Genomic DNA, 23,294 nt, shown 5'->3' with positions numbered 1-23,294 from the left:
TCTGCTGCAGGAGTGGAGGGCCATAGGGATACAGAGAGATCCCACCATGTTTGATCTGTCCCAACGAGTTACAGTCTTGGAATCATATGAGTCAAACCATGTGACTTCAAAGGAGAATAATGCAGTATTCCGTTGACTCATTTCGCTTGGTTCTAGCATGCTGTGGCATTGATCCAAATGCCTTTAACATTGCCATTTGGATAAATTTTTATTAACCATCTCAAATCACATTTTGTCTAACCAAGTTGTCTGCAATAGACCAAGCAAAGGGCTAGCACAGATTCACGATAGATTAGAGACGATGTTAAAATAAGCAAACATGTTTAACTCAAATCTTTGCTTCTGGGGTCCCTGTAACAAAATATTTTGAGATTTTGCAGCCAAATACATATCGTTTTGCCATGAAAATGTTTTCAGCGGCAATGATATAGCAACAAATTTAGAACTGACATTGTTCGAATAGGACTCCGTCAGGTTAAGCCGCTTATTTCATTATGCTGGCATGATTGGCACCATGATCATTAGGGCAATAAAATATGTAGGTTTTGACAGGGACAGTGTGAAGCAGAAGTTGGAATTCTGTCATGTATATCTAGTCTAGGCTAAAATAAATGGCAAGGCATTAATCCTCTCAGATGTCTGATTCTGACTCATTTGTAATGGGTTATTATTGGTTTATACTGTATAGCTACCTGACTGAGGGGGCAGTTGAAAATCTTTTTTAAAGAGTAAAAGTTAACAATATGTACATAAAACTTCAACTGAGGGGGCAGAATTTGCAACTGAAGGTGCCAGGATGGCACCTCCGTGGTGCCGGGCATGCTCCACCATGCAGGCCGTATGGGCTGAAGACCAGAGACTATGTTTTCTAATTCCATTCCAATTGGCTATGGCTGTCTTTCAAATGTATATAGCCTTAACGAAGATGCTCCTATACAACAGAAATGTCAAGTCTGTTCAGGCCCAGGCCGTAGCGTAACGGTCTGGGCACCGGACTGGTGATCCAGTCGCGGTGTGCCGCGGGTTCGACTCCCGAACCCGACACGGCCTTTACCGCATGTCATCCCCCCATCTCTCTCCCGTTTCCTGTCAGCCTACTATCTGTCCCTTAAAAAATCAATAAAAAGGCGTAAGCCGCAAAAAAATATCTTAAAAAAAAAAAAAAAAGTCTGTTCTGCTGTATGGTTCTGCGAGCTGGGGAGTGGTCAAGACAGACACAAGGAGAATAGAAGTGTTCCATAACAGATGCCTCAGACGTATATGTCAGATCTTTTGGGCCGAATAAAATATCAAACCATGAACTGTACAAACAAACAAACAGGGAGCCGGAGCGTTACCAAGGACATTACACACAGACGCCTGAGATGGCTAGGACAGGACATGTACTAAGGATGGAGCAGGACTGCATCACAAAGATGGCCTTAAGATGGACACCACCAGGCCAAAGAAAACCTGGGAGGCCCAAGACCACCTGGGGCAGAACTGTGACGCAGGAGCTGGAACAGATGAACCCATTCTGACCTGAGATCAGATTCATACGAAGTTTCCACTGGACACACACTGGTCTGATTAACCTGTCCTGGGAGAGGCGCAACATGCTGCCAGGGATGGGATGCAATGGAGAGCGCTCATTGAAGCCTTATGTCCCATAGGGGACGAAGAGGAGTAAGTAAGTAAGTAAGTAAGTCTTTCAAACGTCACCGGCCCTGGGTATACAGGAAACCCGGCCTGCTTCCTCACTTTTCGTGAGGAAGCAGCATTATGTTTTATGCACCTGCATATCTGGAACAAACTCCCAGAAAACTGCAGGTCTCAGCTGCCACTCTTATGTCTTTTAAATAAAAAATAAAGACCTTTCTGTTTGCCGCTGCCTTTGACTGAGTTATTTTTGTTTTAGTTTCTCTTCTGCACTGTAATTGTATTTATTTTTACTTCTTTCGTTTAATCACAGCCTAATGTAATCTTATAATTGTGTTTCCTTTCCTTGATGTTTTGTGTAAAGCACATTGAATGGCCTTTTTGTTGAAATGTGCTATACAAATACAATTGCCTTGCCTTGCGTTCTAGTTTCTTTATACGCTCAAAGATTAAAGAACTGGAAGTAGAGCTACACAACTCAAACTGTATTTCGCAAAATCACAACATAAACAATTGTAATTTATTTAGCCAATTATTGACTCCTGGTACTTGATTCAGAGAAAATAGAATAGAATCAAATCGAATAGAATAGAATGTAGTGCATATATTGTCATTGCACAACGCACCACAAAACGTTACCGCACGCACACACGCACGCACGCACGCACGCACACGCACACGCACACACACATAAAACACAATTTGCAATATAGGCATTTAGCAGACGCTCTTAATCCAGAGCGATTCACACGCGCACACGCACAGTCGCACACACAACCTTTTCTAGGCAACTTGGCTGATGGCCATGCCATAAAAAAGTACTAACATACACAGTACATATTATATTGCCTATATTATACATACAGCCCTCCAAACTGGTAGCTGACCTATTTTCTGCCAGCCAGACAAAACTGTAATGTAAGCTGATTTCACCAGCATGGCAATAGAAAATAAGCCCCATCCGCACGCCTGCTATAAGAAATTCCCTTTAATCCGAGGCATCGCATTGGATGGAAAGATTTATGCATGCTTTTATAACGTGTGAGAATTACATTAATCCTATCCCTAGCAGATTATGATTTTTTTTCACTCACATTCAGCCAACAACGGCATTTTCTCTCACATTCCTAATATTTCTTGCCCTTTCCCATGAGAAAGTTATAGCCTACACCAATGGCTGTAGAAGAAAGTGTGTGTGTGTGTGTGTGTGTGTGTGTGTGTGTGTGTGTGTGTGTGTGCGCGAGCGCACACGTGCGTAATGTGTATACTACACTGTACTTGTGTGGAGTGAATGACACAGTGGAGTGTTTGAGAGTAATATTGTTCTGTTAACAGTGACCATCAGTGTGATACTGTGGGAGTGCCCTTTTCAATGTGTGCTGATGGGAAGTATGGTGTTGGTGTGTGTCTGTGAGTATGTGTGCGTGTGCTTGTGTTTGTGAATAGGATATAGAAGATAAAGCATGTTAAGAATAAGATAAGGTGTTTTGACTTATAGACACATTTGTAATGGGATATTCCCTTTTAAAGAGTAATAAGTGTCTAAATCATGCTCTACCGGTAGAGCATGTACTCTACCATAGAAGATCCAACATCGCTAACAATGCTAAAACCTGATAGCTCACAAACCTTGCAAATAGGAGATCTATATTAAAATGTTCCTGCTAGCCATTGACATCTTGTAACAGGGAACTACTTACATTTCATGCAGAGCTCAAGTTGTGTCATTGTTTCCTTTCTACTCAATGGCTAGCTTTGTGAGGATATAAAAGTATGTTACTGTTTTGGTAACTGTGGTATGAAGACAGCTGTCATGTGATGTGATGTGTTTCTCATTACAGTCTGGGTTGAACATGTATTCTTTTAGCTATACAGTGACGTCACGCTAGCGTGCAAAGAGTGGAAGGGAATCAGCACCATGTGTGCGTGTTGGAGGTGCAAACTAATTGGAGGTGCTTCTCGCATAGATCCATATGGCCTCACCCCTCAAACGCCCATATTGGAGTTTCAGTGAATGACTCGAATAGACTCCACAATGTCCATAAAGGTGACAAGATCCAATGTGACTGAGAAAGACAGAATGCATGGTGGCTCATTGTCCAACCTCAGTCAGACGATGAGGAGCAATTGCATCTTATATTGTTATTTGTTATCATGTTGTTCACCCTTGCCTTATGATATGTTTGATCTGCATAATTATTATTAGTGTCAAGAAGCCATGGCTCAGCCCTGGTATCTATTGTTTTGGGAACAGCTTGGACAAGTAGCTTCTCTCTTATTTTGAGTATATAACTATGGTCTGATCACTGTATTTGAGGCACAACTACTTCACCATCAATCTGTGTGTCTAACCTACTTCTCCTCATGATATCACCGATCTGTGTGTCTAACCTACATCTCCCCAATGATATCATGTAAAACACGACCATGCACACCTTGAAATAAGGTGTTTCTGAATCGGATGTATTCAGAATTCCTTACTAACCGCTTGAGAAGAATTCTGTCAGTGGTAGGATTGGATTTCTTTCACTATAAACATATAACAACTAAGCTTATGTTTTCTACATCTACACCAACACACAAGTAATCACTTGTTATCTGCATTAATTGTAATCACACTGTGGTCATACTGTGTTTTATCATTTAGAGAGGTTGCACTCGTGTTGCTATAGGAAATTGCAATAACATGGTCTGACCTTATTGCGAGATGGTTCAGTTGTGTTCCTCTTGAGAAGATTACTTATCTTTTGAGAAATGAGTTTGAAACATTTTTGAAGACCTTATTTGGTTTTATATGGAAGCATTGTCCTTACCTGTATCAGATATGTTATAGGTTATTATTTATTTACAGCTATCTCAGTCTAGATCTACTACTACAGTATATTTGTCTCTTCCTTTTTTGTACACTTTATTATTATTATTAAACTTTATTTTTATTGTGCTTTAACTGTGGTGTCTTCTATGCATGTGGGGAGGGGGAAGGGTTGTGGGGTTTGGGGGCAGTATGTGTCTTTTTGTGGAAAATTGAAAATAAAAACAAAATATTCAAAAAGAAAACGCTCCAAAACTTGCGATCACCTCCTGGTTTCTGGGAACTCTCTGAAAGAAGGATATTAGGATAACGTCTCACAACACCTGCTGATGTATCACATTCGTCAGAACACAATCTGCAGCACCTCAATAGGATCGGGTGGATGGGCTGCTCTCCTGCCATTGGCTCCCACCTCTCTCCAGTTGTGCTTGTGATCAAGAGGCAAGGCCTCTGATGACCTCTGGGGGTGTGGTCATGGCTGGATGTGGTCTGATAGGAGGAATTAGCCTCAGGGGGCTAAAAGGGTGTGAGGCCATATGGGGAGAGAACATGACATAGTCAGTGGTCCAGAATGTGTGGGAACTGTGCTGAATCTCTGTTGGAGGACAAATACTCCAGCTTGCTCCATCCTCCTCGTATTCCCATGTATTCTTGCTAGATTAGAAATCACATGGTTTGATAGACAAATCACATGGACTATCTAATGGCTCTCACTCAGTGGCGCCGTCAGGGCGTGAAAAGTGCGTCACGACTCAAGTTGTTGTGTATTAGCCCGTCTGACGACCTTTATCAAGTTGAGACTATATGCAGCCAACAACGACTATTGCACAGCAAAATGTAAACGGTGCTAGACCATTGCATGCACCAGTGCCTGTTGGGAAAATAAATAAATAGACCAGGCATCCCCCAATAGTGCAGGGAGGGACATTCAGACCCAAATGACCTCTCACTAAAGCACTATAATTGTGACACAGGTAGGCCTACTTGCCCTTCAAACATAATTTGATCAATTATTGATAAAAGGGCTCTGCTGGAAATCATAAAAACATATACTGTGTAACATCCATTGTCTTTGGCCACTCCTCTCGTAGCTCTGTTATCATTACAGCGTTTGTCTTTATGGGAAGGAACACTCAAAAAAGGAATGCTGCGGGGCCAAAGCGCCCATGGATATTTTGGAATGCAACAACAAGTTGTCAGAGACAGTATTTATTTATTAGGCTACCACCCAGATGAACCTACCACCCAGATGAACCTTGAATGTCACGTTAAAAAGATCACCCAATCCTGCTTCTACCACCTGCGCAACATTGCAAAAATCAAGTCAATTCTGTCACCCCAAGACCTGGAAAAAAATCATACACGCATTCATATCCTCCCGCTTGGACTACTGTAATGGTCTCTACACCATGCTTAACCACTCATCTCTATCCCGACTTCAACTGATTCAAAACACTGCAGCCAGAATACTCACAAACACCAACCGTAGGGCCCACATAACCCCTGTATTAGCCTCCTTGCACTGACTTCCAATTAAGGCCAGAATTGATTTTAAAATTATGTTAACAACCTACAAAGCATTAAATGGGCTGGCCCCTTCATATATTTGTGACCTACTGCCCCCAAAGTCCAATGTAAGACCCCTTAGGTCCTCAGACAAACATCTACTGAAGATACCGGGGTCTAACCTAAGAACAAAGGGCGACCGGGCTTTCGCAGTGGTTGCCCCTACTCTTTGGAACGCCCTGCCCCTCATGCTAAAAAATGCTGAGTCAGTAGACTCTTTTAAGAGACAGTTAAAGACACATTTATTCCGTATTTATTTTCCCATGTAGTTCTTTATTTATTTTTACATACCTATGTTTTTGTGATTCTGCCTCTAGTTTACCATTCTACATGCCTATGTTTTCAGTTTTTGCCTTGTTTATTCTTCGTTAAATTCTTTATTGTCTTTTTACTTTATTGTGCTATGTTTTCCTGTTTGTTTTAACTTGTTGATTGCTGTTCTGTGTTCTGTTCAGCACCTTGTGACTTTGTCTTGAAAGGTGCTTTACAAATAAAATGTACTTACTTACTTACTTACCACGGAAGTTGTGGGTTCAAATTCACCTGGGTGCATGCGACCTTGTTGGGCGTCTATGTGACGGGGAGCATGATATTGGTCATTGCACATACGCTGGGGTGGCACCTGTTCACAGGGAATGTCGGAAGTGTGCATATAATATTTTATCTTATTACACGGCTTGGTTCATCATCATCAGGCCTTTTAATTTATCATATGTTTGGCTGGTTAACTTGGAATTTGTTTAATATGTTGATAAGAGGCCCAGGCCGTAGCGTAACGGTCTGGGCACCGGACTGGTGATCCAGTCGCGGTGTGCCGCGGGTTCGACTCCCGGACCCGACACGGCCTTTACCGCATGTCATCCCCCCATCTCTCTCCCGTTTCCTGTCAGCCTACTATCTGTCCCTTACAAAATCAATAAAAGGCGTAAGCCGCAAAAAAATATCTTAAAAAAAAACAAAAAAAAAAAAACATATGTTGATAAGATAATAGGAATAGGAATAAAATGATTATTATCCATGATGAGGGCCGAGGGACGTTATTGAATGGTCGGTTTGACCCGACTGCCATGTCACATTTCCTTTCCTTGGAGCGAGTTTGTGTGCCGATGCGATTCCTAATAAGAATTACAGTGTTTGAAATCATTCCAAGTTCCAACCCGATAGACCTACCTAACCTCTAAATGTTTTGTCAGTCAAAAGATAACAGTTCTAATCTGTCCGTCCTCCTCTGTCTGTAAACTTTTCGCCGAGCGACCAGTGGAACTGATGTGATGTCTCTGCCTGCTCGGCTCTCTCCTTTTCTCTCTCTCTCCTTGACTCTGAGCAATGCGCCTGGCTGTTACAATAACATAACATAATAATTTTATTGTCTCAAAACAAAGTCGGACAGTGTTTTAAATTATGCTACTCCAACCCAGACCCAGTGCCCACCTCTAAATGTTAGCCTCGGTACCAGGCTTTCATTTTTGTTGGTGCAAAAATTGAAAGCCTGGAGGAACGCATTGGCCGCTCTGGTCTAAAAGTGGGAGTCAACCCTTCCGGGTGGGCGTCGCTCCAAATGATGTGACGTAGCGCTGCACTAGGGGGGAGAGGAGGGGCCGGGGGTGACGGACAGATCGATGAGATCCAATCAGGGCGTGCGCAAATCTGAGCCGCGACCCGCCCCTCTAGACCAGAAACCTAACACGTTAGCTCAGGCTACTAAATGTTGTCTGTTGTTGTTGTTGTGTCAGTGAATGGGATCTCAGGAAAAAAGACACTCAACTTGGCCAGAAATTATGTCAAATCTTTTTTTTAACAGCGGGAGATATCCGAGACAGTCCGACTCACTCACGCAGTTGATTTGATTAACACCCAAACAGTAACACGTTGACATGTCAATCTTTCCTTAATAAAAGGAATATCACTTTTCACTGCACTCAGACTCAGTGCACTGAGCGACACGCAGCCGCTCTATACATCTCTGTATACAAGGGTGTATTACCGGATTTATATATATATATGAGAGAGAGAGGGGGGGGGGGAGAGAGAGGGTGGAAATATCAATCTACAAGCTCACAATACATTGCATTTATTATCTGATATTTTTGAATTTTTTGTTATGTCACTTTTTTGCCACCCTCTAATTCTGTCTGAAATGAGTAAAATAGTTAACACTGAGACAAGCTGGTAGTCATTTAGTTTTTCTTTGCTGGTCTTAGATGAGTAAAGGAACAGGAAAGCATGGTCAGAGAGGAGGGACAACGCAGCAGAGTAGTCAATGGTGACAATGCAACTGTTCCCAGTTTCAGTGTGTTTGCTGTCTGCGGAAAATTCCGTGCGCCCACTGCCACCCACAACCACCCTCACGCTATACCACAGATCAGAACTAAGTGACAGCAGTGTAATTATAACCGGCAGCGTGCTATCAATCATAAGAATGAACATGCAGTAAAGATGTCAACGTTGAGTCTGGGGTGGTTGTTTTTTGACCCCTTCATGTTATGTAATTATTGTATGTTCATTGTGCCACCTGTGTCTTGCTTATTTTCCACACATGGCCTCACGCGCACTGACCATGTGGATGAAGCTTCTAGAACAGCCCAGCCACGTGCACTGACCTGTGCCTCTTTCTTATCCATTGGATGACACCATATCATCCAGAATCCAGAATCACAGAAACTAGGACTAATAGATAGTCAACTAGATGCATTATGCATACAATGTTAATAATGTATGCTATATATTAAAGATGGAGTGCAACAATTTTTGTATTTTTCCAGTTTTTCATGTGTCTATGAGGTGACAGCTACTTCATTAGACACCTTGGAGTCGTTCTTATGCAATGGTGTATTAACTTTGTATTTAGGGTTTCTTCCTGGAGGCCCACATAAAAACAACATTTGAACAAATACTGTACACTTTTTAGAAAAAATGATACCTCCTTATATAACAACTAGACAAAGTGCCAATCGGCACAGGTCTCCACCAGGGCAGGTCAGGTTGTGGCCTCATGGTGGCGCTATAACAGGCTGTTGAGGAAGATTTGGGCCGGAGGTTCGTGTTGGAGGGATGCAGGTACAAAGTTTTTCCATGTGTGCATACATAAGTTGTATACAGATCGATGCAGTTATAGCAAAAAACAGGAATTGGCCTGTTATAGCGCCACCGTGAGGCTGATTTTGAGGAAGAAATTGTGGCATGTCGTCCTCGGCCTAGTGAAAATGTGCGTGTATAATTTAACGGAAATTGCACACTGTGTTTGTGATTTGTGGCCTTTTTTCGAAATGGACGAATCGTGTGAGCTTTGGAAGCCAATCTTAGCCAATCAGGATGGAAGATGGGAAATGGTGCCGCTCCGTGTTGATCACATGACTATGGAGATAGTGTATAGCGATTTGCGTGAAATTTGGATAAAATGTGAAGGAGTAATAATAGAAAATGTGTTTTACATATGTGGGCCTCCTGGTGGCGCTATAAAGAGCAGATGTGAAGAATTCCAGGCAAAGGTTTTTCCTTGGCCTCTAGGGAGTTGGCATACAAAGTTATCCACAGATCCGTGCAGTTAGAGGTAAAAACACTTTTCGGCCAGTTATAGCGCCACCTTGAGTCTGAGTTGAAATTGTTCATGTGGCATTTCGTCCTCGGCCTAGTGGGAATGTGGGTGCACAATTTCAGGGAAATGACGCGATGTGTTCATGATTTGCAGCATTTTGTTTGAAACTGAGCACTCCTGTGAACTTTGGAAGCCAATCTTAACCAATCAGGATGGAGTGTGAGAAATCTGAAAGACCGGTTTTGTTGAATGGCTCTAGAGAGACTGTGTACCAATTTGCGTGATGTTTGGACAAAATCTGTAGGTGTACTGTGCAAAAACTTGTTTTGCACAAAGCGGCCTCCTGGTGGCGCTATAACAGGCCGTTCTGGAAAGTTTGGGGCAGAGGTTCATCGTTGGCATCCAGGGAGTGTGTGTGCAAAATTTGGCATCGAGCGGGTTAACGGTGGCCGAGATTAGCTGCTCACGGACACACGGACGGACGGACACACACACGGACGGACACACGGACGGACACACGGACGGACGGAGTGCAAAACATACTCTCCCCACATGCCTTCGGCCTGGTGGAGACAATAAGACCTGATGATCATGTTTTAGGGTGGGAAAAAATCAAAATTATCTACATATTCTGCAGCGAACAACACACAGCCTGAAGGGGAAAACTCACAGATGTATCTACTATATATATTATATATATATATATATATAACTATTAATTTATATATATATATGCCTATAAATTAGTTATTTTAATTTTGTTAGGTTTTTTTTTATTTTTTTTATTCTCTTGAATTCTTTCATTCTTGTTCTGAGTGACGTTGATGTTCTTTTATAATTCTAAAGCTTTAGAAACGATCCCCTTTTAATATTTACACATGAAGTCATATTTTTTAGTCATTGAGTGAATATATTTGCTATGATGAATAATCATAAATCATAAAGGTGCTTCACACTCATACAGGCAAATATTCATTCCCTTATACCAGGATAACAAGTAGAACCAGTATATACCAGTACAACCAGAATAATTTTCCGGAGGCATTTAGAGATTAAGTTCATAATTCAAGAGCATTTTGACGGGAGTTGCTGAGGGAAGACTTTCCCAATCCAGACCGGTCACAAGCCCCCTTTAAACCTTTACAATGGCACCGCCTACGATTAGATCAGCAGGCATTCCTTTGTGCTTATACGTTTCACGTTTGCATGTTTTGTCTTGTGTACAGTTCATCGATTTAGAATAGATTTCACCTTAATATTAGTAGTATTAATGAGCCAGCTAACAAAATATTGTTTTTAGAAAATACTACAAAAATCTTTATTATTTTCCTTTTCCTTTATGCAGGAGAAATATCTTGCAGGTTGTATTCCTGGTAAACACCACTGTCTGGATAAATTCTCAATGTTGCTAGGTGGACCCCAGGCTACATGGCTACCGGATCAGCGCCAGTGCTGTAGAGGCCGCTAGCTCGCCAGTGCCAGACGAAAGAAAAAAAACACCTAAAATGGCCGACAATCAGTTACGGTTCAAACACTAGTAAAGATCCGCTAGTTCTAAATCAAATTAAGCTCTTATCAAGCCCCGAATATCGCTTTTTGAGCAGATTATGAGCCATAATGCACATAAAGACCACGAGCGAGTGTGCACGCAAGTATTTTGGCCGTTGTGTCCATTTTCTGACATCACCCATTTCCCAAAGAAGGTCCTGGAATGATTTCTTGAAATGGGTGTAGCTCTTTAGAATTGAGAACATGGAAGGAGGCCTTTTTTTCCTTGTCTTTTTCCTTTTTGTAAGTCATGTGCATTTTGTATTTTGCTTTTGAAAAACTATTGAAAAACTTTGATGAAAAAGAATACACATTGTTTTTCACCATGTGTAGCAAGGCTATGTAGGCCCTACTGTAAAAGGAGGAAGGGACATAAAGGTCAATTTCTTGATCTAGCAATTTCAGCTGGAAGATTAGTCGCACTAGGAAGAAAACTGGACATGAAAAATATTAAAAGGTGCTTCTGACATAAAACCAGCTAACTCCATTAGACTGTCTGCTAACGCAGACCACCCCCTTTCGTGCAAGTATCTAAAAGTCACAATACCAACTTTAATGAGGAAATATTGCTTTGTTCAAATTCATTTCCTGAAGAATTAAAGATTGAGTGCCTTTTCCCAATTTTTCATGTTATGTGTAATGATTCCCTTTGTATTTAGGGTTTCTTCCTGGAGGCTGAAACCTTGACAGTCAAACGTGCCAATGAAAAAAACTGTAATATGGTGACAAGATAATTATCTCGTCCGGACAAGATAATAATTATCTTGTACGGACGAGATAATATCTTGTACGGACGAGATCATAATTATCTTGTACGGACGTCGGACGAGATATTATCTTGTACGGACGAGATCAAATATATTTTGAATGCATGGCCATTCAGGGTGGAGATAGCTGGTTTCTGTCCAACAGCAGAGATATGAATTAACAGTCATTGAAAGATTGCAACCTTTGTAAAATAAGTTTAAATATGAGCAAGTATGTTTCTGTGCAGTAATTAGCTGTCATTGTGAGATATACTGCCCAGTGAGAAACGTACTCTGTGCTCTTTAGATATACCTCAACAAAATGATAGCATTGTCATTGTGCATATTGAATAAAGATCTCAGATAGAACTGTGCATTGTCTTTTTATTTTCCTAAACACATTTTCAGACAAAATAATATAAATAATATACTCCTCTTCTATAATTGGGGTACATTTGCACATACAAATATATTTGTCCTCTGCATTTACCCATCTCAAATCTCCCTGATTCTCTTGTAGCTGTACTCCATAGTCCAGGCAACGAACCTGTGCGTTCAAAAGACAAAGCCCACTGCATCCCAAAGCCTGGAGGGATGATTGATCTGTAATTGACTATTTTGCCATCACGCAACCAACTGAACCAAGATGCAACTTCAGTCAGTAACCAGATCCCAATACCAATACTCATATTTCTTCCTTCTTGCCTCCTCAGTCCTTCAGCATATGGCAGGGTTCAAAAATCCACTTAATGAATTTAAATCAATGGCTTTTGATTAACAAAGCAGGCAAAATGAGTATCATGATCTGGCTATACTGTAATCTGTACATATACACACAGCATGTAGGGCCCCCCTGGATACAGGCAAAATGAATCCTGGGAACATTCTTTATAGTCATGCTCCTTCATGAAGGAAATGTGTCAACAACTCAGGAATGTTTATTGGATTCCAGTTTAACACATTTACTGGTACATCAGAGTAGTTTTTTCTGTCTTGAGATAAGGCATACTATAAGCTTATGCGTAGGACAACTGTGAAATATTGGTTAATAGTGTGGATGGGTATGATTGCATGATTTTAGAGCTAGGTTTGATGTGGCACTGTCGTCAAATCAACTTCCTTATATTGTAGACCATGATGGGACACGGTGGCATCAGAGAAACAAATTCTGAGTTGAGCTAGTTTGATCATAACCTCATATTTTTGCATGCTAGCATTTAATCAGACCAATGTGGAAATGCTTCAATATACTTGAACACAAACAAGATTTATTACAAATAACAGGTGAATTTTATTATTTTCCAAAAAGTTATTTACATTATGTACATAAAACACATTTACATTTACTAGGTACAGTAACAATGACATTTTGCACTGAGCCTCTGAAAGATCATGTGCAAAGCTCACTCATCTCCTTCTGTTATACAGTGTATCACAATAATCTCACACAGCAGAAAGGCACACTTCTTGGTCACACACACACACACACACGCACGCACACACACACACACACACACACACACACACACACAATACTGCAGCAAGGTGTGCTTCAGGTCGATAAATAAGCTTGGTCTTGCAGTGCTTCAGTTCTTCATAAATAAAATAAAAAAAACACAAATGTACAGTAAAGCGACTAGACTTGCTGGTGAACATCCAAACGACACATGACTGTATACTACTTCACTAGTCCACATAAGGAAAAGTTATCTGAATCCTCTATGAATGTGTAACACGCTTAGGCCTGCCTCCGCTGCCAGCCTGCGCACAGTCCAGCAGCTGTTCTATTGCTCAGAGTCCAGGGCCATTCTGACCAGAGACCAATGGAAACATACACATGTATTCAGTGTTGTGAGACCTCGTTTAAGCCTCTCCCATCGTGTGCTGACCAATCCACCTCCTATGAAAAGTGCTCAAATGAAGAAAAGGCAGTACTCCTCACTATAACGTGTTGGGGTCCCCATAGTGCCAGTGCTGTGCTTGTTCGAGGTATCCTTACATGGGTATTCTGTCAAGCAAAACAAGCAAATACATGTGTTAGAAGACACTAGAGCAGGGGTGCCCAGAAGGTAGATCTCAATCTACAGTACCAGTAGGGCAGGTAGACCCTTTTATTGCCATCTGTCACTTGAATTAAGGTGATCAAATAAAAAAGAATCTGTCAGCTCAAACACACAATGCAATAATTTGCTTTCAATAGTGTTGCACACAAACATCAGTAGCATTACAAAGTCATATACAAATGACTACGAATAATTATTCCAAAAGTGCTTTGTCTTATAGTATGCAACACCAGTGCTGCCATTTTCAGCAACGGGATACTTTTGCTGGGTGTGTAGATCTTGTTGAGCTGGTCATTTTGAAATTAGCGCTCTAGTAAAAAAAAAAAAAAGTGTGGGCACCCCTGCACTAGAGGCTCTTTTAATCAAGCCTAATTCTTCAAGGTTTTATATAAGTGACACTGTTGAATGATGGAGCATAAATTAGGATAGATTAATCCCAGTTAACTATTCTAGAATAAATATCATTCCGTCACGTACAGTACATCCAGTCTGCATTACTTTACAAGCCAACAGGTGATATTCCATACCTTTTTCTTGGTTTCACTTCCCATCCATCACGGCATTTTACATAAGTCAGAGACTCTCCTGGTGATATCTCAGTCTTTAAAGGGTCTTCGGCACAGAATGTAAACCTATGACAACATGAGCAATACAATCAAAACAGACCAAATGGGTTAACATTGAAGATTAACCTTGAACACATTATGCCTAGTTATGTGCCGTTATCATCTGTTGGGGTGCCATCGCTTACTTTTTTTGAGTTTCTCCAGCTTTCACGCGAATCCGCCGTACTTCTAGCACCGGTTTGGCAGGTGCACTTTTCCATGACCAGAAACTCTGCTTGATGTTCTTCCAGACGGCATTCCAGGAGTCAGCAGCTCCCTCCCAGCTCAAGCCGATCTTCAGCAGATCACCGATTTCGTCCTCAGTGAACACCAGGAACGTGTTGGTCATGTTCAAGGCAATACTATCAGGCCTGAGCATTGAGAGGAAGATGATTAAAGCCACATCATGGATCGCCTTAAACCAACATAGTTCATTTATTATATTATTTAGCATTTCTTTATTATTTTATAGAGTCATAGGGCTGCATTTTGCGTGTCTTAAGTACCAGGTCTTATTCCCTAACTTGAGTAAACTAAAGACCTGGAGGCGTGATCAATGCTCTTTGGCCACTCAGAATAGCCAAATGGCATTGATCACGCCTCCAGGTCTTTAGTTTACTCAAGTTAGGGAATAAGACCTGGTACTTAAGATACGCAAAATACAGCCGTTAGAGTCAATTTGAAATCCACACATGCAGATCAAGTACTTACACGTCAACAAACTTGTTTTCAGTGTCATTGTGTTCTCCATGCAACATGACATGGAAGGTGGGGTCGGCGTTGTCAAACTGTTTCCTGTTGAACACGTGCATCTTCATCTGGTAGTGGTATCCTTTAAAACAGAAAGAAATGCCATAGATTAAACAGCGGCAACCTTGAAAACTAATGTAAAATTACTCAGTCATCTGCCACTGGGAACAGGGGCTAGCCCAGTGTCCAGTACAAATAGTTTGCAACCAGAAGCATTAAATCATAGACATGAGATGACAGATATTACTACTGTAATTTCATAAAGATAAGCTCGAGTCATGACAAACTTGACCGACAATGGCTTATCTGTTTCAGTCCGTTTGTCACCACCGGAAGAAGATAAGACGTGTCCGCTCACCTCCAAAGGGTGTGTCGGCACGCGTCTTCAGGTACATCTTGCTATTGCTACGTCTCTTGCGCATCTTCTTGGCATTGTAGCCAATGTTGTTGCAGCGGTTTTTGCGGCAGCTGAGGCAGATGCCTTTCTTGAAGCGGTCAGGCCCAGTGCACTGGTAGGCAAAGCTCATGTGGTCCTTGTTCATCAGGGAGTCCACGAACAAGTGCACAGCACGCTCATGCTCACACTTCATTACCTCCATGAAATCTTGAGGGGATTGAGAGAAATTTAGAATTGTAGGCAAACTGTAGTTCAGCTCAATCAAGCATAATGTACCACAATCTGATTCTGCAATAAGGCAGTGTAATCACACACGCACTTTAAATAAAGTAAATGTTCTCAATTTGTTGCTTATGTAAAACAGGCTAATCAATTACTGTACAGCTATAGTCAATTCTAACTAGTTTTAAGTACTTACTTCCAGCAATAGCCAGCACATCCCCTAGTGCACAGCCTGGCTGAACCTCGCCTCCATTGGGGTAGATATCTATGTCTCCTATTGGTTGCTGGATCCCAATGCTCACGCCCAAAGCCTCTCGGGTGTAGGTGTGCAGGACGTCGACAAAATCGGCGTCGTCTGGCGAGAGGCGCTTCTCCTCCTCGACACCTTCAAACATAGGCCCTGCAGGGTCAAGACCTGCAAGTGCCAGAAACGAGTCATTAGGGTGACTGAACTGATAATCACCCTCGTGGCAACACGTCAACACCATTGTGAGATTTCCTCCGGGGAGCAAAAGTTCAAGTCATGTCAATTCCCGCCCACTTACCAGTGATTCTGCCAACGGTCCCTCGTACATGTGTTCCTGCATAGCCTGCAACATGAGCCCCCAAACTGTAGCCAATCAAGTGCACCTTCTCCAACGGCAGCTGCTGCTCATCCTGTTTCGAAAGAAGTGATAATAAAAAACATGTAACTTCCCAAGAAACATCAGCAGCTGCCACCACAAACAAACACCCAAACCGAACAAGTTCTGGATTTCTGCCAATCAGCAGTGCATGCTAAATGTGCCAATCCTCACTCTGGTAATGAGTAGAGAATACATTCACAGTCCTTTCCATGCACTGGCACCTCCGCCATCTGCCCCAGTTCATCTCCATGAAATACAGTTTTTGTCCATGTCTAGAACTATGTGGCAGTATGCCACATAGTTACTCTTCTCTAGCAATGCATGCCCTAGCTTGAATTCATGAGCACCCCTGAATGAGATAGTTGGCTTTGTCCCAATACTGATAAATAGCCACCTTTCCACACACTCCAGTGGGCACTCAACTAAAGGAATATGCAGTGGCACAATAACGGGTCATTCCAATGTGCAAAATATATACATATAAAAGACCAAATAAGAATCCAGCTGCTTGGTATGGACTCCAATTTTCCACGGACCACCTGTCTCTTCCGGACATTAAAGATGTCTGTCTATATATATATATAAATATCGCCAGGACTTAATGGAACTCCCAGCTTTTGAAAGTTCCTGATGCTTAAATGACCACTTTGAATATGTGCACACATGGAACTGTTGGCCTGTGGTTCCTCTGTTGTTCTAAGAGTGCACAAGGTGGGAGAAGTGTTATATAAATTTATTTGCGAGAGAAGTGTTATAGAAAACACTTTATATGAATTAATTCATATAGCTGTAGGCTACTTCTATAGTAAATACCAGGGGTTTTCAACCGATTGTGAACGAGGGATCACCACCCTGACTTAGAATCAACCTTGGGACCACTGTTGTGCTGGGTGGGGATATGGGCTGGGATTAGTGCTTTCGTAACACTTGCTATGCAATGCATCCCAGGTGATACATCCCACTGTTTCTCAACCAATGGTCCATTGACTACTAATAATATACTAATAATGACTCAGACAATCCATTGCACTTCCCCCTCTTAAGCTTCCAACTCCCATTTTCTATTTAATTTCTTGACCTGCAATTTTTCAGTAATTGACTACTACTATGGACGGTCATCATAGGTCACCAAGTCATTCTGTTCACTGTTTCTCAACTAGTCAACAAATCCTACATTACAAAAAAATCCCAAGACTGATTTTTGCTAATCTGCACTGATCTCATTAAAATAAATGACCGCTATGAAATCCTCAGGACTGAAATAGGTCCCCACTGAGGACTGCAAATAAAGAACTGCAAATAAAACCCTGTACATACCTGAAGCCAGTCGATCATTTTGGCGATGTTGAGGCCCACACGAAGAGTGTGGTTGACTGCGTCTGGGTACAACTGATGAGCCAGTGATATCCAATCGACGACAATCACATTCGCCTCGCGCTCCCGCTGCATCACCGCAGAAACCAGAGTTTTCATCCAACTCTCAAACATCCCGCTCATCTGAAAAGAAGGGGCAGGAGCATCACTCACCTTTCTTTAAAACTCCATAAATGGACCACCGTATAAGCTCAAGTGTCAAATTAAACGTATCCCTTTGACACCGATTGATTCTTTTACAGTATGCAGAATGGATACATTTCAAAGAAGGCACAAGTCAATACAAAAACTGTTACTGTGGACACACCATGATTATTGATTAAGCACTCACTTGTTTACAACAGGGTCCACCATTTTCAATCCATCAGAACATTTAGAGACGTACACATGTACAGAGTGTACACATGTAATCTAATTGACCCATAAGGGTCCCAATTGTTGATGTGTACACTCACGACTCAGTTACATGAACAAAGTAGAATTTACAGTACAGTGACCTCTCTCCAGCACCATGACATCTACATGATACATTCCAGCCAAAGTCAAGAGATCCAGACCAAGAACCAACATTTCTGACCCAACAACACACGCATCAAAGACCTGCTTCTCAGCAATACCCACACTGCAAGAGATGCTTAGATCTCAGAAAGAAAGTTGCAATTGGATGAAGAAAGGACAAAATAAGCCCAGGAGCTCTATTCTTAAATGTATGTTTTCAATTTAATGAATTGTACCCAGTCTACAAACTGTTAATACATTTTTCAATTGGTGAACCTACCGTCCAGCCGTGGATAATGAGGATGGTCTTGGCTGTGGCATTAAAACCACACTCCTCTAGACGCTCCTTGTTGCCAGGCTGAAGGTAACAGCCATCCTGTTCCAGATCTAGACTCTTGCGCATGTTGAACTTGACGAGGTCATTAAGATAACTGTCATCTCTTAACTGATCCAATCCGTTCTCTGCACCTGATACAATGGATGAAAACACCACAGGTTATATAATCAGCTTCCTTCCTTGCCTCAGCTTATGTGATTCCCGTGGAATCTTAATGTGACAATGTCCTATTCAATGTTTCAACAGTCACACAGGTCAGTTTAGAGATCTTTGGGAGGTCAGAATTATGAGTGGACCCCATTGAACTTGGTAAAGAAGACACTTCTTGAACATCTGCTACAATAATGTTGAGTGTGCGGCTGCACTCTGTACAGGGCCTGCAGCCAAAATGTCATCTATACCACTTTCTTTCATTTGCTCAGCTTCTGACACAGCTGCACAGTGCAATCAGTGACATAACTTTCTAGTCCTCGGGACAAATGGGTTTATGGCTAAATTAATATGTTGTAGGCTACTTTTTACTAGGCTGATTCACTTGACCCAATCAAGCATCTAGCCTCTTTTTTTTCTTTCAGGGTAATCGGTCGTATAGTTTGCTGCGAGTTTAAAACATGAATGAAAGTTGGTCGCCAGGTATCGCCACGACCCATGCGTGTGTGGGCACAACAAACCCAATACCGCAAGATGTGTTAATTTGATTATAGGCTACATTCTAAAGACCAAACAGGCTTGGACAGTGTAGTGAATTAAGCGGTGCCTGGCAAAACGCGGACTGAGCAGAGCACGTTCCAAGTGGAACACAAACCGTGGCTTTGTCCCTGCCTTCTCCCAAGGACACGTAATCTCTTCAAATCCATCCCCGCTTTTCAGTCTCACTCACTTATTACCCGTCCCTACACACTTGTAAAACTGCAATGCAATCAACTCGATTAACAATGTATACCTAATTAAACAACAGGCTAGTATAGTATCATGTCAAGAGTTTTCGATTAGGCTTACTAAGAGTCTAAATAAAATGAAATAACGCGCATTTCTTTAAGATTTGCGGTAGTGGTAGCCTAGATACTTATATTAACACCTATACATTTAGGCACGGTAAACAAAATACATGAATGAATGAATAATGAATGGATGGATGAATGAAAAAGTCTGTTCTTACCTTTAAGAACTGCATTCCCCCCGGGTTGAGATGCAAATAGGACAACTACACAGTGTAGGAAAATCCACAATGAGAGAGTAATATTATTCATTTCTCACCCACAAAGGAATGAGGAGAAAATGTCTTTTGTGAAAATATTAACTCTGAACGTCCACAGTGCTGGTGTGTAGTAGGCCTATTATATTGAGAGCTTAGATCCAACAACAGGACGAACGAGAGGGAGCGAGCCGGGCGGGTGGTGCGTTACGTGCGAGCTTGGAACCGGTACTGAGTGAAATGTATGAAGTTGCATCAAGTGTCTCATTAGAGTTTTAAATAGTTTCTCCTTTTCAGTCATCTGATCATCGGCTGATCTATCTGTGATTCTATTGGTCAAGCCCCCATTTGTTTACGTTTAAAGGCGTGGCGGAGTTGAATGAACTAGTAGTAGGCGTCTCACGTTGCGCATTTTTTAACCCTTACATTTATTTTATGGATGCCTGTCTGCCTGGGGTGTGTGGCCGACTGCTGACGCACATCGTCGTGCGCTTTCCATCACACAGCGCAACGTCTCAACTCATATATCAAGTAGCAGTACTCCATCACATGTTATGTAGCCTAGAATAAATATTAGAAGTCAATCGGGTGAAATGTAAAACAAATTACAAAATATATATATATACATATCCAGAAAATCATTTAGGCTCAAGTTGCTCAACATTTAAACAATTATTTTGCCGTCCTCCATGCATTGCATCTAATCTATCCATTAGTAGGCTATTTTGAGCACTCAGAGGGGTTGGAGGGAGTTTAGGCTACTACTGTGTTGTTGGAGGAAGGGAATAGGCTAGGCTACTATAGTAGGCTAATATAGACAGACAGAGCCAAGGCTCGGCAACATTCCTCGCTTTGTAGTCTGTTGGGAGCAATGGAAGAAGTTTCTAGACTATTTGACCATTATCATCATACGTGGGAAACCCGCAAGCCCCCCCCCCCTCCCCCCCACAAGCATGGTGGGAATATTTAAAAGGCTCCGACCCGTGTTAACTAAGGGGAGGAGGGAGGGGGGCGTGGGTTACCTCATTCCATCTCACTATCCCCTCGCGCTGTCTGGCGCTGTGCCAACTGCCAAGCCATCAGCTTAGCTCACGCACGGACCAGTTTCAATTGATGAGGGGAAGAATAGGCTCACTCACGCAAGGTCTTCTTGGCTACAATAACACCACTGTTTGTGTACATACATGAGCGCCCACTCAGTAGGAAATGCCACTGAAGACTGTCTTGAATACACCTGCTGCTGCCAGATCAGCATCACGCGCCAGAACTGGCCAACAGTACAAATGACTCTCCTGCCATCAGAGCAGATACTATTGAGAATAATACCTATATTATAGGTCAGTGGTTGCCAAACCTTTGTCCCGAGAGTCGAGAAAACCCAAAAGAAAGTAGGCCTATTGAAAGTAGCCAATCTGCTAATTTCACTACTTCTAGATTTATTTATTGTTTTATGAAATTCCATATAGGCTATATATATATATATATATATATATATATATATATATATATATATATTAGTGTAGCCAATGTTCACTGAAATGGAAATTATAGGCTACTTTTCGAATGAGGTTGTGTGTGTAACAAGAATAGATGCAATTTGCATCATGCAAATGTTTGCTGAGGCCAGGAAAAAAGTGTTCTATTTTTAGCAGTGTCAAACAAGCATGCATTAATAACTGGACACAGGAGAGGGTGTGTAGTAGGCTAGTTGTGCATCATCCAGGGGTAGTAGACCTGCACAGTCCACATGATGTACTGTACTGTACTGTACTGTACTGTAATGACCTCTTTTCCTGCTTACATCTGACAAAAGCTGATACACCCCCCCCCCCCCCCCCCCACACACACACACACACACACACACACACACACACACACATACAGTGACACAACAATACAACAATACAATACAGTTGTTTTTCAAAGATGTTAAGCCACTTAAGCCTTCTTACGATTGCAAAAATAGCGGATGGCAGAGGTGTTGCAAGCTCAGCTTGTGGATTGGCTATTTTTGCATTTTCTTTGAAAAAATCTTTTCTGCTGCTTGAAATTTTTTGATTTATTTAATTTTTTGACTATTTCTGACAATACAATGACTCAAAAGTGCAACGAATGATTTTTTTGCAATGTTTAAAAATGTGTACAACCTCCAAACAGCAAACACACAAGAACTCATGCCCCTCCTGTGAGCTTTGCCACTCAACCCTATATACCCCAGGTTGGATAACACTGATAGAGCATGAACCAAGCCCAGAGATAGAAGCAAGAGTCGGTGGATAGATGTACGCATGAGCAGGGCATCCATGCATGTTCTTCCTGGACCATACACTAAACCAATGCGTATAATCTACAAATACTGACATCTGGAAACCTTGCACTTTGCCCAATGTGAGCCTTATGTTGTTTACTAATAAGGTAGATGGGTAAACCACCTCCACATGTCTGTAAAAGGTATAGCCTATAATCAAAATCCTATGTCTCTTCAATCAACAGAGAAAACCCAGGAACAAGTGATGAGGTCCCTGGAAACTGTGAATAAGATGATGAAGGAAAAGGATGGAACATTGAAAGTTCTGAAGGAAGGCCACTTGCGCATCAGTTGGCTCCAGGCTGCCCCCTGGTGTCATTGATAAAAAAGTAAAAACTTGTGTAAAAAAGTACTGTTTCAAACAGTGGGTCAAAGACAAATTTGTATGGGTCACGAGTGATAATATAAGTGATCTAAAATGACACATTAGGAGCTTGTAGATCTTCTATATTGATATATTCACTAGTTTGGGTACTACGGACACATCACATTTCATTTTTGGGTCTCTAGCTAAAACGTTTGGGAAACACAGGTGTATATGCTTGGAGCCACTTAGGTCTCATCAGCGACGGTTGCATGTGCAGGTGGTTGGCATGACAGGTTGTAACAGACGGCATGAAGTCCTATATGAAGTCCAATATGCCAAATCTGTGAAATTAGTTGATGCTCTTGGCAGTTGCTGCTGTCCACCCACTTTCAAAACATTTCTTTCTTCTACAACACAGCCACCCAGGTGTGGAATGCCCTGACCCGCTCTCTCAAAAAATGCTGATCTTTTAAAACAAGCCTGAGAATCCACCTTTCAGCAGGTCCAAGGGAGAGGATCCTTCCCCCTAAAACAGGTGATCACCCCCCTTCCTTACCCCCACTAGTTTATATTTTTCCCTGAAATGATTTAGATTTTTGTTTTTGGTGTTATTGATGATATTGAATTTTGTTGTTATGTCTATGAATTGATTGCATAGGACCAAACTGGTAACAAGACCCCATGGACTTTTTGGTGCTATCCATTTTGAACTGAGTGTTTGGCTGTACTCTGTTGCTGTTTTTACATTTATGTTCAATAAACTATTC

General features: G+C 41.7%; 1 protein-coding gene across 1 annotated transcript; it reads right to left on the bottom strand.

The window, feature by feature from the left end:
• Positions 1–13,112: 13,112 nt before the first annotated feature.
• On the bottom strand, positions 13,113–20,139 carry lipg (lipase, endothelial). The gene is made up of 10 exons (XM_083783783.1): positions 19,877–20,139; positions 18,661–18,848; positions 17,826–18,005; positions 16,428–16,539; positions 16,079–16,297; positions 15,622–15,867; positions 15,225–15,345; positions 14,660–14,884; positions 14,436–14,540; positions 13,113–13,853 (listed from the first exon to the last, which is right to left on the bottom strand). Exons 1-10 carry the CDS (start codon positions 19,965–19,967, stop codon positions 13,841–13,843), a joined length of 1,500 nt encoding a protein of 499 aa, XP_083639909.1. The 5' UTR covers positions 19,968–20,139; the 3' UTR covers positions 13,113–13,840.
• Between the last annotated feature and the right edge of the window lie 3,155 nt (positions 20,140–23,294).

This window comes from Protomyctophum parallelum (assembly GCF_964188405.1).
Source record: "Protomyctophum parallelum genome assembly, chromosome: 15".
Classification (NCBI taxonomy): Eukaryota; Metazoa; Chordata; class Actinopteri; order Myctophiformes; family Myctophidae; genus Protomyctophum; species Protomyctophum parallelum.
This window is presented reverse-complemented; position numbering and strand designations above follow the sequence as displayed.

What these genes read in the sequence shown, in the direction of transcription:
- lipg (XM_083783783.1), bottom strand. Translation starts at nt 19,967, where the DNA reads ATGAATAATATTACTCTCTCATTGTGGATTTTCCTACACTGTGTAGTT. An exon ending in GAAAACAAGTTTGTTGACGT is followed by an intron (nt 14,885 to 15,224) that starts GTAAGTACTTGA and finishes CTCAATGCTCAG; the next exon opens with GCCTGATAGTATTGCCTTGA. An exon ending in GCTGGAGAAACTCAAAAAAA is followed by an intron (nt 14,541 to 14,659) that starts GTAAGCGATGGC and finishes ATGTTGTCATAG; the next exon opens with GTTTACATTCTGTGCCGAAG.